Source organism: Schistocerca gregaria, chromosome 2 (assembly GCF_023897955.1).
Source record: "Schistocerca gregaria isolate iqSchGreg1 chromosome 2, iqSchGreg1.2, whole genome shotgun sequence".
Classification (NCBI taxonomy): domain Eukaryota; kingdom Metazoa; phylum Arthropoda; class Insecta; order Orthoptera; family Acrididae; genus Schistocerca; species Schistocerca gregaria.
Genome location: NC_064921.1, coordinates 931501635 through 931514356, shown reverse-complemented (window position 1 = coordinate 931514356; position 12722 = coordinate 931501635). Strand labels below are relative to the sequence as shown.

The following is a 12722-nucleotide window of genomic DNA, read 5'->3' as shown; positions in this document are numbered from 1 at the left end:
ATTCATAAAGTTTTGATAATTGACATATGTGGTGAATTGCAATCATTTAACCTTTGTGTGACATTTGCATTCAATAAGCAAGATTCAGAAGTGGTGCTTAAGAATATTTGCATACTGTCATTGCAAACAATGAAAATCAAAGTGGTAAGTGTATTTTTGCGAATGTCACACGCTGAGCATTCCTACACAACATTGTTACTGATGACAATTGTGATGTCTTTATGTAAACTTGTTGAGAAGAAATTGTAGGTTGAGCTGTGACTAAAGACATCTCCTTGAGTAAATGGCATTGCGTTCAGATAATATTGTGCATCTGGACGTAAAAACAGGGTGTCGTGCACTATGAACTGCTCCCAAGGGTTGTGCCATTACAGCTGGCATTCGCTGCCAACAGTTGAGATGCTCTTCAGTTGTAATGTAAGAAAAAGATAAACAAAACTGTCTCAAGTGTTACCACTGCTCACACAGTATCACCTGCTTGCACTCTGCTGATTTTTATACTAAAAGCTGTCTATGAGTTTGTTTGGGAAGTCATCCATCATGCATGCTTCTGATATTGCACCCTCAGATTTTGATCTTTCCCATTCATTATTGAACAATGATCAGAATTTTTTTCCAATGAAAGTACAGTTCATACCTAGCTTAACATCTTTAACTCCAAACCAGTAGATTTCTACAGATGTGGAATCTGTAAACTACCAGAACATTGTCAGACTGTCTTAGATAATGTGAGAGAATATATTGTTTATGATTAATTTCTGTCTTCTGTTTACTATTAAGTTTAATAAACTAATGCATTAAAACTATTAAAATATACACTTAACTAATACAAATTAACTACAACTTACCACAGTATCCTCTGACAGAAGTCTCTTTTTAATAAAATGTGAAGTATTCTCAAATAAGTTACATATTGCTCTGTTTAGATTACGGAATAGTCTTTTTGTATGTACTGCCCTGTGTCATACTCATCTAGTATGCAAATAAGGTATTCAGAACAGATGCATAAAGCCAGTTAATAAATTATTCAGTGTGACAATTTCATAAATAAAATTGATTTGTTTACAAAAATCAACAATTATGTTGGTGGAAGAAGAAAAGGCCATTGCCAAGTGAGCGATGTTATAAGCTTGTGCCCTTATACTGTGTGGCTGCTGAAAGTGGAATTAAAAATTATGATGGAGAGATTTTCTTAAACCTTCCTTATTGATTTTCAGTTTGGTTGCTTGTAGCACTGTCACAGAAAAGATGAAATATTTGCTTCCATCAAGATTGAAGTGAAGAGACAGGGTGACATAGATAACATATGGCTAGTGAACAACTGATTCATTCATCTGCCCTTTATTGGCCTAGTGGTGCCTGCAATGGATAAACTGCAGAGTGAAAGATGAGATTAGTTACATTGTTTGCACATTGAATGACATTCTCTGCTCTTGAACTCAAAACCATAGTTTGCTAACCTGACCTCACACCTTAAGGGGGTGGGGGGTAGGACATTGAAACTTCAAAAAATTCAGTTTTTCAAAAATGTAGCACACATTTTCCTTGAATAGTTTGACGTATAAAACATATATTTGAAACATTATAAGGCATGTTATTTGATCTTAAGTGTACCAAGATACAGCACCACACCCCTTTGCACAGCTTTCTTATGGTATAAGTAATTGTATTTCAATCTGAATAATTCAAATGTTTATATTTGTGCCGGAGATTGTCATACATGAAGCAAAGGACTCTTGATATCAATACTTTCTCTGCTGCTATCTTGCTTTGATTGCTGGTTTTGTTTGTTGTCTGTTTTGAAAGGCTTTCAGTGTGGTGTTGCAAATTTTGAAACAATTTTAATTTGGCTGTGTTGTTTGGTGTTCGATTGTGGCATATTATCATACAAGATGCCTAGAATTTGTTGCTTCAACCGTAAACATCACCAACAGGGTGACAGATACACAGTAAAGGGTGTTACAACAAATGTTACACCAGTGGCTCAAGACTGCAACTTCTCTGAGTCGGTAAACAAATCGCCGCAGAGTGCTTCAAGAAGGAAACTTGTTTTTGTTGCTAATGAAAATGGAGGCTGTGGATCTGAAGTTTCGTGTAATGTTATTGTTGATGTTAACGTTCTGTCACAGTTGGGTACTGAACAGTGTTATGTGCAAGCATTGCTTTGGTATACAGTATGTTTCTGTGGTCGAAAATGAGCTTGCCAGGATAGGCCTTGCTACGAACTTATCTGTGATAAGCAGCAAATGTATTGTTTGTGCATCTTGCTTGACATCTAAAATCGTAAGCAAAGATTATGATGTGAATTTGAGGGTAGCGTATTGCACGCGCTCTATCGGTAGGGTACAGAAGGCAGCACAAGGAACACTTTGTGCAGTGATGAATATTCCACCTCCTCCAGCAGAATTTGAGAGATATTATGGCTTATTGCGATATTATGGCTTATTGCTTGGGTCTGTAAAATAAGTTGCAGAATCGTCAATGAAAAATGCTGCGGAAGAATCTATTATCAAAACTGATGGTGACATGGACAGTGGCCACTTTTGATGGTACCTGGCAAAAAAAAAAGACACACTTCTTTGAATGGTGTTGTTACAACAACATCTGTTGACTCTGGCGAAGTACTGGATGTTGAAGTGAAGTGTTGAGCAAATTTTGTCTAAGTTGTGTGAAAGGGATTCCAAATCATGAATGTAATATGAACTATAAAGGCTCAGGTGGAGGTATGGAAGTGCAGGGAGTTGTCAGCTTGTTTACCAGATCTGTTGTCTCTTATGGCCTGCGATATGTGAAGTACCTTGATGGTGATAGTAAAGCTTTCCTTGAGGTTCAGAAATGTGCTCCATATGGAGCTGAGACTACTGTGCAGAAGTTAGAATGTGTGGTATATGTACAGAAAAGACTGGGCACTAGACCTAGAAGGCTGAGACAAAATTTGTCAGGAAAAAAATTATCTGATGGGAAGGGAATAAAAGTGAGACGGCAAGTGACAGATGCAGAATTTGACAAGCTGCCGATGTATTATGGCTTGTCAGAAAGAAGGAGCATGGGGGACTTGAAATATATGAAGTAAGCAGATTGGGCCTTACATTTTCACAAAATATCCACAGGCAATAACCCTATCCACAACTTGCACCCAAAAGGAAGTGAATCATGGTGTGACTACCAGAGATCTGTTGCTGGTGGTCAAGAATATCATCACAGGAATTCTCTACCGACTGCTGTAATGGAAGCCATCAAACCTATATTCAGGGCCCTTGCAAATGAAAACTGATTCAGAAAATGTTTTCATGGTGGTACCCAAAACCCAAATGAAAGTTTTAACCACAGTGTGTGGGAAAGATTGCCAAAACCATTTTTGTGGGAAGAAATGCACTTGTTATTGGTGTTTATGAGGCAGATTCATGTTTTAATGATGGCGTGCAAAGCAGGAAATATGTTTTAGAGAAAATGATAATTAAGTCTGGAGTGAACTGTATCAAAGCTTTGTCTGCAATAGACAGAGAGCATGTAGTGAAAGTAGATAAATCATTTTTGGATGTGATAAAATAAAGAAGAGTACATCATAGGAATGTGAAAAGGAAGAAAAATGATTTAGAAAATGAAAAAGAACCTGTTTATAGTGCAGGACAGTTATAAAAGAATACCACATACAAGCAGAAACTTTAGCAGCCATTTTCCACGAAACACAAACCTTTGTACTTAGGTACATGTTACATCCAAAATAAATAACCTATTACTTTCAGACTTGGTATACTTATTAAACACAAACTTCTTAATGAAAAACTCTAGAATTTTCCAAATCCTTTAAAGACTGGTAAAACTGAGATAATTAACAATAAAATTTGAGTTGTTCTACACATCAAGTTTAAAATGTAACAGCTCATTCATATTTTCCTAAATTAAAAAAATTCTAGGGTTTCATTCACCTGTAAGTATGGTTTGTATGCTGTGCCAAATTCATTGAAGAGTGTCTCTTACTTACAAAGAAAAATGTTCCTATAGCAACAAATGCAGCCAACAGTAAGTGTGAAAATGATGAAATTTCACACGAAAAAATAGTGTTTAAACTGTCACTGCTATGCATGTGAATCCTGAATCCTTCCTGGTCATGCTGACAAAGTTTTATAAATTTATTTGCAAAAGTATAGACAGTGGAAATTAAAATTTCATGTGGTGCCCCTCCTGCTCCAAGTCAGCCTGTTTGGCATCCTACACCCCCCTTCCCCTCCCCCTCCCCCCCTTAAGTGAAGGTGACTCAGACTATTCAGCAGAAATAACAAGTAAACACCAAGTAAATTTAGCAGAATAATTCTATACCATCCATGAAGTAACTCGATGGACATAGAGTTGTGAAACATATTCTGCACTGTAGCCAAGTTTCAGGTATACTACCAGCAGGAAGACTACATTTCCACAGCTGATGTGTTTCTTGAATGTGCTCAAAAGTGATCTAGTGTGTTTTATTCTAGTGTGTTTTATTCTCATTTCTCTAAGTTGAGGGACTAAAGCATAGTTAGTAATAATACTCAAAATCACACATTGAAAGTTAAATGTGATAAATCACTAACTGTTAAAATTATTTTTATGTCTAAGCATATTGAAAACTGCAAAGCTTATTCACCTGATGAAATTCACCGTTTTAGAGCATGATTATATTGTAAACATTACGGCTAGGCAGGATGTCTTTTGATTAGTATAGATTTAAAATGATTTTGCTTAGAAACATTGTCATTAATATTCTGTCCTCAAAACAGAGATACACAAATGAAAAGTCAACACTACACCATTGATTGCAAAACATGAACCAACCTCAGAGAAATTTCATAAGCTATGAATAACATAAATTTCCTAATCAAGAAAGCCTACTGTGCGAGGAAACCATAATTTATTTCCTGATGATGGTTACATACAAATGCTGCCTCTGGGCTACCATAAAATTCACACGAGAGTTGTCTGGATGTAATGTGATGGCACAGGAGGACTGATTGTTCTGAAATTTGCAGACAATATCCGGACGGTATTGATTTATGACACCAAACTACCACTACATGGATTATACTTGTGGCATTCTAGGCCTTAGCAGGGATTATGCTTTTGGCATTCTAGTCCTTGACAGTTGCATCTTAGAGATCCACCTTTCTGAGCCCAGAAATGCAGGAGCTGTAGAACCACATTCTTTCTGCCAGTAGTATAACTGAAACTAGGAAACAATGCAGAATAAGGATTGGCAACTCTGTGATCATCAAGTTGCATTGCTGGATGGCACAGATTTTTCTTACTAAATTCATTTCTGTTGAGTGATCTGAGTGATTTTCATTTAAAGTTTGATGTCAGGTTGTCAAATTATGATTTTGAGCTCAGGAAGGCCATTCCATGTAGAAACAGCAACTAAGCTTTTCTTTCACATTGTGATTTTTCTGTCATAGCCACAACTGGTGCAATAAGGAAAAGATGATTGCTGCAGTTGTTCTTTAGCTTTGAGGTAAAGGTGTTGCACTGCAAAGTGAAGCCACATTGACTATCTGTTCCAGTTTCGATTGAGGTCAGCATCTTACCTACAAAGCTGCAAGTAAGCAGATCAAAAATCAGTAAAGAAATAATAGAAAACCTTCTCCATCACAAGCCTTCTTGCCACTTTCAGTACCTCAACATCTAAGTGTGAAAAACATATGAATACTAGGTAATGCCTTTTTGTGCTTCGATCAGTATAATTGTTGGTTTTTGTGAATACACAATTTTATTTATGAACTTTTCACTGAATAATTTATTAACTGGTTTTTTTGTGTGTCTGCTCCTGCTGTCACATTTCCGTACTACTTCAGTATGACACAAGACACCACATAAACAAAGACCATTTCATAGTACAAAATGTGCAATATCCAATTAATTCATGTCAGTTAGTCACACTTGTGTAACAAGTAATTCACATTTTACTGAAACAAATTTGTCATAAAACTGTTGTGGTAAGTTGTAATTCATTTGTATTACTACAGTGCATATTTTAATAATGTTTTGCCATTAGTTTACTGAACACAACAATAAACATAAGTGATATATTAATCATCAACAATATATTCTGTCATATTATCTAAAACAATATAACTATGCTCAGGTAGTTTATCAATCCCACACCTGTAGAAATTTATTGTTTTGTAGTTAAATATGTCATCAAGCCAGGTATGGAGTGTATTTTATACACCGCAATTGAAAAGCATCTCAGTTGTTGACAACAAATGTCAGCTGCAATGGACGCATTCCTGGGGAGCAATATAAATATATAACACATGCAAAATATTGTTTGTTCACATTGCCCTTTGCTCAAGGTAATGTCTATAGTTAGGGCTCAGTTATTAATTACTTCTTAAGAAGTTAACGTAAAGGAATCATAACTCGTCACCAGTAACAGTATTGTATATGATTGCTCAATGAACGAACTGATGACGTTCAAGCAAGAATGCAGTAACAGCTACTGCATTTGTTGTTCTTGCTTTGAATTGGAGAATGAAATAATCCCACTCCCAAACTTTACTTATTGAAAACAAATGTTTTACAAAGGTAAAATGGTCCCGGTTCATCAGCTGTGTCAATTATCGAACAAATCTCAAAACAAGAAAAATCCTTTTTTGATGTGATTTGTCTGATAGCACTTATCCCATACACAGTAACAAATGTTTTTTGCTGCCTTCACCTCTCTGTGTAATCCAAAAGAGAATACTGCCGCAAATACTAGCCCTTACTCCACTTTCAGTTCTATTTTATAACACTTGAACAAGATTGAAATGTGCAAAAACCAGTAAGTAATCACAGGACAAATACTAGAACACCAAATAAAAAAAATATTTAATAAATACACTCATGGTAACCCATGCATGTTGTGTGAATGTTCTTTACTCACTAGATGTATCAAAATCATTTTGCACAGAAAATCAGACTACAATAATAAAAAATTTTATGCTCACCAATGTAATAGCAGAAACATGTTATGATCAGTGGTTGGACACCGACTGCCAGGTGGCTCGTGGTTGGTATTAGGTGGTCACTGTATGGCAAGGAAATTCTCCAGTGTAAACCGTCCTGATCTTTTGCAGAAATGTTTATGGAAGGTTTTAGAAAGTGAAGCTCATTATATTTGGATTTACACCAGACATACTTTTAACAATCACCCTAAATGAGTTTTTAAAAAATAAAGGAAGGATGCACTTGAATTTACGACTATACTTCTACATTATGCAGTGTTATCACTAGACCACAAGCATATACAGCACCACAACACCTTAAACTGAAGACAGCACTTCCTCCCAAGATTTTCACATGCTATGGTGTTTACAGATTGTGCAGGTGGCCAGACTTAAAATTCTGAGGGTCGGTCAGTCAGTTTTATTGGTTTGTTACATTAATGACTTAAACTAGGGTGTGTTTATGCTACCACCTTGCTGCTCACATTCCACCAGCATGGTGTGGCAGTGATAAAACAATCTCACTGAGTGTTACTGGAACGTTTAACCTGCACCATCATTGTTCACAGTGCTGCTAGTCATGATCCTCACCAAGCTAATGTATCAACCTGGATTAGGTTTGGAACAGTGACCATCACCATCTGTCTTGAAACTTGAGCTGTGATTGGCTGCTTTGAGGTCACTCTGGCAGTGCCACATTTGACTGTTCCTCATTTCAGTTTTTTGTACAACATGTATCTATTTCTGCTTCTACATCTCCATCTACAGTCATTACAAATTACCATGAAATGAATGACTTAGGAAGTTTCTCATTGTACCAGTTGTTAAGGTTCCCTCCTGCTTAGTTTGCATATTCAGTGCTAGAAAAATGATTTCTTAAATGTGTCCGTGCAAGCTGAAGTATAATCCTAGATTCATCACTTTTATTTCAGCCATTTTTCTGTTCCACCTAATTTATCATTTTCTTTCCTTCCTTCTTTTTTTCTTTCTTCACCCTTCCCCCAATTAGAATATCAGCACAAAAACCTGCAATTTGCAGATATAGTACATGGAGTAGGTGCAAATAAAAACTGACAAAACATTACCTCAGCATGGGTAGGTCTATGGATCGCTCTTCAACAGGAATTACGTTAATAGTTTCGGGTCAAGCCATCAGTTCTTAAGCTGTTCTGGTACTTAATGTAAAGAAGACTTGTTAAGTTGCAGACAGGCATAATTAAGACATTTACACAAAGCTTTCGGCCACAGCCTTCATGAGCAAACCCCTCTCTTGTGTGTCTTTTAATTGTGCCTCTCTGCAACTTATGTCCCTTCTTTATGGTAAGTAGCAATATGTCTTTTTCTACATTTTTTATATTCCTGCCCAGAGTTACTAAAAAAAACTAAAAAACTTATGTGATATTTGTAACTGTCCCAAAACAGTTCTGAATAAATTTTAAGCTGTTGTTAGAGCTGGTGATAGTATTTACAGTGTGAACAGTCTACTACTTCTTCTTCCTCATTGTCAGTAACTACATTTTTGGTGTTAACAAACTTGTATTAGTGTCATCAGATGATGCATAGAATGCAAGTTTTTGTTTCATACCTGCAAATAATCCACTCAACTAGTGATGCAAACATCTACAGGGTAAAAAGTATCTAGCGAGTTGTGTGGTGGTGTGCCAGCAGTGAGGCAGCAACATAAATGAAACAGGACTCCCAGCGAGATGTGATGTGTGAGCAGCGAGGTATCAGTTACGCGGGTGCAGCATAAACACACCTGTAGTCTTTGAGGCAACCAGCTGGCAGCCGTATATTACGTCAAAGACTGTACATTTGGCTTACTTCAGGATGATTGATTGATATTTTGTATCTGGTCCCCTTCATCAAACTGCTTAGTCAGCTTTTGTTCCAATATTGTATCATTTTTTGTCATGACTTTGAGTTTTCTTTGTAATAGGCAGTTTTCACAGTAGTTGCACATGTAACTCAATGGTAAATAGGGAAGCCTACATTTTTTAAATATTTGCTTAATCTTAAATTATATGTGGCAAATGACAGGATGTTTCCTTTGAACTGGCCGCATGGCCACATGGCCAATCTTCCAACCTTCACTTGCCTGTAATTTGTCTTCTGCTACATACCTACCAGCCTAATTGATGGCATTTTAAACCAAAACTTACTTACTTCCACTTCTGTACCTTAGATTACATGCAATTAATAGCTGTTTTGAGGATAAATCTCATCTGGAACATACAACATCGTACATGCAGTGTACCATCGGTTGAGGTTCCACGGAGTTAAAAAACACTTAAACTTACCAATGTGAACTACCCTGATCACACACACTAATAAACCTTCAAATAAACCTTCAAACATGATCTACAAAATAATATTTTGATGTTTGTTACACCATTTGAGTCTTGATGTAATACCCCCTAGTAAATAATTTTCAGGCTCTTATAGGATAAATAACTATCATAAATTTTCTGCTTCATGTAGTTCATTTGAATCTGTTGTAGAGCAGCTCTTCTTCAGTTTCCTTGCTTCTCTTCCTCCATGTTGTGATATGTTCCAGCTGTTGGCTTTCGAGTGATTCATCAGCCGTACCATGTAGCTTTATAGCAATTGCATCTTTCCGCTCCCTTTGCACTCTTATTTGACATTCTGGAGGATTGTCCCACAGCTCATAAAATTTCATACCTTGCTACACCTTTTTCCCTCACTCTGTAAAGTTAATGCAATGCCCACATCGTAATATATGGTTTGAGTGATGTTTTTTCACTTTCTGAACTTTTTATTTATTTTTTTATTTTGTGCTTTGCTGTTGTGTTATCCTTAAAGAATTATTTCTCCATCTCCTTTATGTCAAATGTATGTTGTGACTTGGATGTCTTAAGTAAGACAATTGCTATTTCATCTTTACTCCTGTATAAATAACTCTTTGTCACTTTACTGTGAAATTTTAACTGACAGAGAAAAATCATCCACATGACACAACAATATTTCTTCACAGGATACGTCATTAAGAACTTACGTTCAAATTTGTTACATGCTGGTTCATTCTCAAAGCGTTGTTACCTGTTGGCAGTGCAAAGTTCAGAAGAGACTGAAACACCTGTCTTCTCTCCTACTGAATTAGCCGATTTGATTCTGGATATCTAGGCTATATGGAGAACAGTTTTATCATGTTTTTGAAACTCTTGTGACTTGATTAAGATTTTTTGTATGGAATGCCAAGCCACACGCAGTAAGAATCTCCATATTTTCTCCTTAAAAATGTAACTCATTTTTTGAGAACTGTCTGTAGTATTCTTACTGATACGAGATAGTTTCCCCTATGATTGCTGTTTGCATTTGGAGAGGCATGGTATGAATACTGGCATATTTCTTACTTATGTTAGCTGTTTTATATAAGAAATGTAGATAAGTTTCACTTAAGACAATGATTGATTTAGTAAATCTTTTTAATTTACAATGTGATGAAGTGTTAAGATTAACTACTAGTTTTGAAATTATTTCTTGCATTCATAGACTTTTACCATATTTAATTTCCTCCATGGTACATCTTGATATGTTGGGTGGTTGTCTATTTAGTTTGCAGTTAGCTGCTCGAGTTAGAAAGTAAAATGTGTGTTGGTTTTACTACTATAAATGGTTGCTACTGTGTTGCACCCACATATCACTCACAACAAATTGCCAAGAAAAACTTGCCACTCAAAGTTTTGAATTTTGTTGTGTATCTCAGGGGAAAAGGTTTACAGAACCTGTAGGTTGAGCATAAACTCTTATATACAGCACTAAATTTGAACACAAGTACTGTGATTCGCTTATACAAAATATTTAAAATACTGATGTTGCCAATTCATCCTTAAACATCACATAGTGTCTGTGTGATACCATTACTACTGTAAAATTAAATAGCCTGAAGAGGGGAACAGCAAAAAACTTGAAGCTTTGTATATTTTAGGGTAAGATAACTTTCATTCATATTAGTTTTTGATTTTGGTAACTTAGTCTCACTATGGCTGATCAGTACTTATTGGAAGTTTTTTCATTTGGATCTAAAATATAGTTATTTGATTGGTTGCTTTGCCACATACCATATTGGATTTTTGGTTTACCAGGAGAATGTTATTTTTGGTTCCCCAGTTTACAATTTTCTGATAAAATCTTCTGTACAACAGTAGGTGCCATGCCACAACTTTTAAGAAGGAGCTAATACAATTGAAAATGCCTGGAGATACCTTTCTTCCATTTAATTTGCTGGTGTTTCATCCAGCACTGTGTAAGCAAAAAATAATTTAATCGTGTGAATATTAAAGAATCATTTACCTAAATGATATGAACATTACATTTAATGGGATATGAACATCACATTTAATGGGTTATAATTAGTAAATTGTGGAGTGGGATGGGGTAATGTACATAGGTAAAAGATGATATCATAGAGGTTTTTAATCTTTTTGTATAATCAATTCAGTGAATATTCTTGATTAAATCTTTGCAAAAATATGCAGTGTGCAGGCAGCAAATGATTTAATCGTGTGTATAGTACAGAATCATTTACCTGATTGATATGATGCTTGGTAGCATTTGCTCAAAGATTCGCAGTGCCACAGTATTTCATCACATAGTATTAATGTAACTACTCTTTCTTTTAGTTATCAGTTTGCATGTTTGCTCATATATAACCATCCAATATTGACATGAAAAATTACTTTGTAGGCTGAAGAAAGAAGGAAGCGTGAAGAGTTAGAACAGATTATGGCAGAAAATAATCGTAAAATTGAGGAAGCCCAGAAGAAACTGGTAAGATGTAACACTTATTGTCTATTTAAATGTTAGCAATTATTCTGGCAAAGTTCTGTGCTAATAATGTTTTGAGTCCATCAGTAGCACAAATACATTTATTTGTAATTTTGGTACTGGTTATCACTAACTAATGCCAAATTTAGTGATTTCAACAATGTTATAGTTGTTCCCCACACTGGGTTATATTTTATTAAAAATGTGTACTTTATTCCCAGTTATATAACAAAAAATATTGGTGCGTAGGTAACACAGTTTACTCTGATTATAACTGTTACAAGGGGATGCACTGTAAATCGTACTGACTGGGGTTTGCTGTACACTTAGATTTTCAGAAGTGGCTCTTTTCTGAATTTATGCCACTCTTCAGCTCCATGAGAAGAGTCAAGTTATTTAACAAAGCAGCTGTATTAGCTATAATGAACTACTATTTGTGAAGTATGTTCCTCAGAACTGATTTCACAAAATGTGCAAAATATGTGTATATAGTGAACTGGTGCAGATGAAGGAAACTGAATCAGGAAAGATGGTAGTGATAAAATTTGGGTTAGGTACCCAAGCAAACATATTCTATTGGAACAATTTTTAATGTTGTTGTTGGTAACTATGGGCATACTTTTTTGACAAACGAGACTGTAGTACTCTAATTGGTTGGTTTTGTAATAATACTGACACACATTTATGTGATGTGTCTGTTCTTGCATTCCAGAATGTGCCAGATGCTCTGGATTGGCCTACCATTTTGATTATCAGACAAACCTTTGGTTCTCTCATTTGCCAACTGTATATTCCCACATTGTCCTGTCAATTCACTGGGCAAAATGATGTGGCCTGTGTAAAATGTGCATGCTTCCTGTTGAATGCATTACACAGTGAATGAGATTCTATGTAGATAGTGTCATCTGCTGGAATCCAGACTGTGTTAAAGACAATTCAGGAAGTGGTTATATTTTATATCCAGTTCATTTTTTT

The 12722-nt window shown here is 35.7% G+C and overlaps 1 protein-coding gene across 1 annotated transcript in view; it reads left to right on the top strand.

Moving 5' to 3' along the window:
* Window positions 1–12722, top strand: part of LOC126335376 (UPF0430 protein CG31712) — a 98687-nt gene that overhangs the window by 67529 nt on the left and 18436 nt on the right. The window contains exon 4 of the mRNA XM_049998591.1: window positions 11667–11750. Within this exon, the coding sequence (XP_049854548.1) occupies window positions 11667–11750 (84 nt within the window). The remainder of the gene's footprint in view (window positions 1–11666; window positions 11751–12722) is intronic.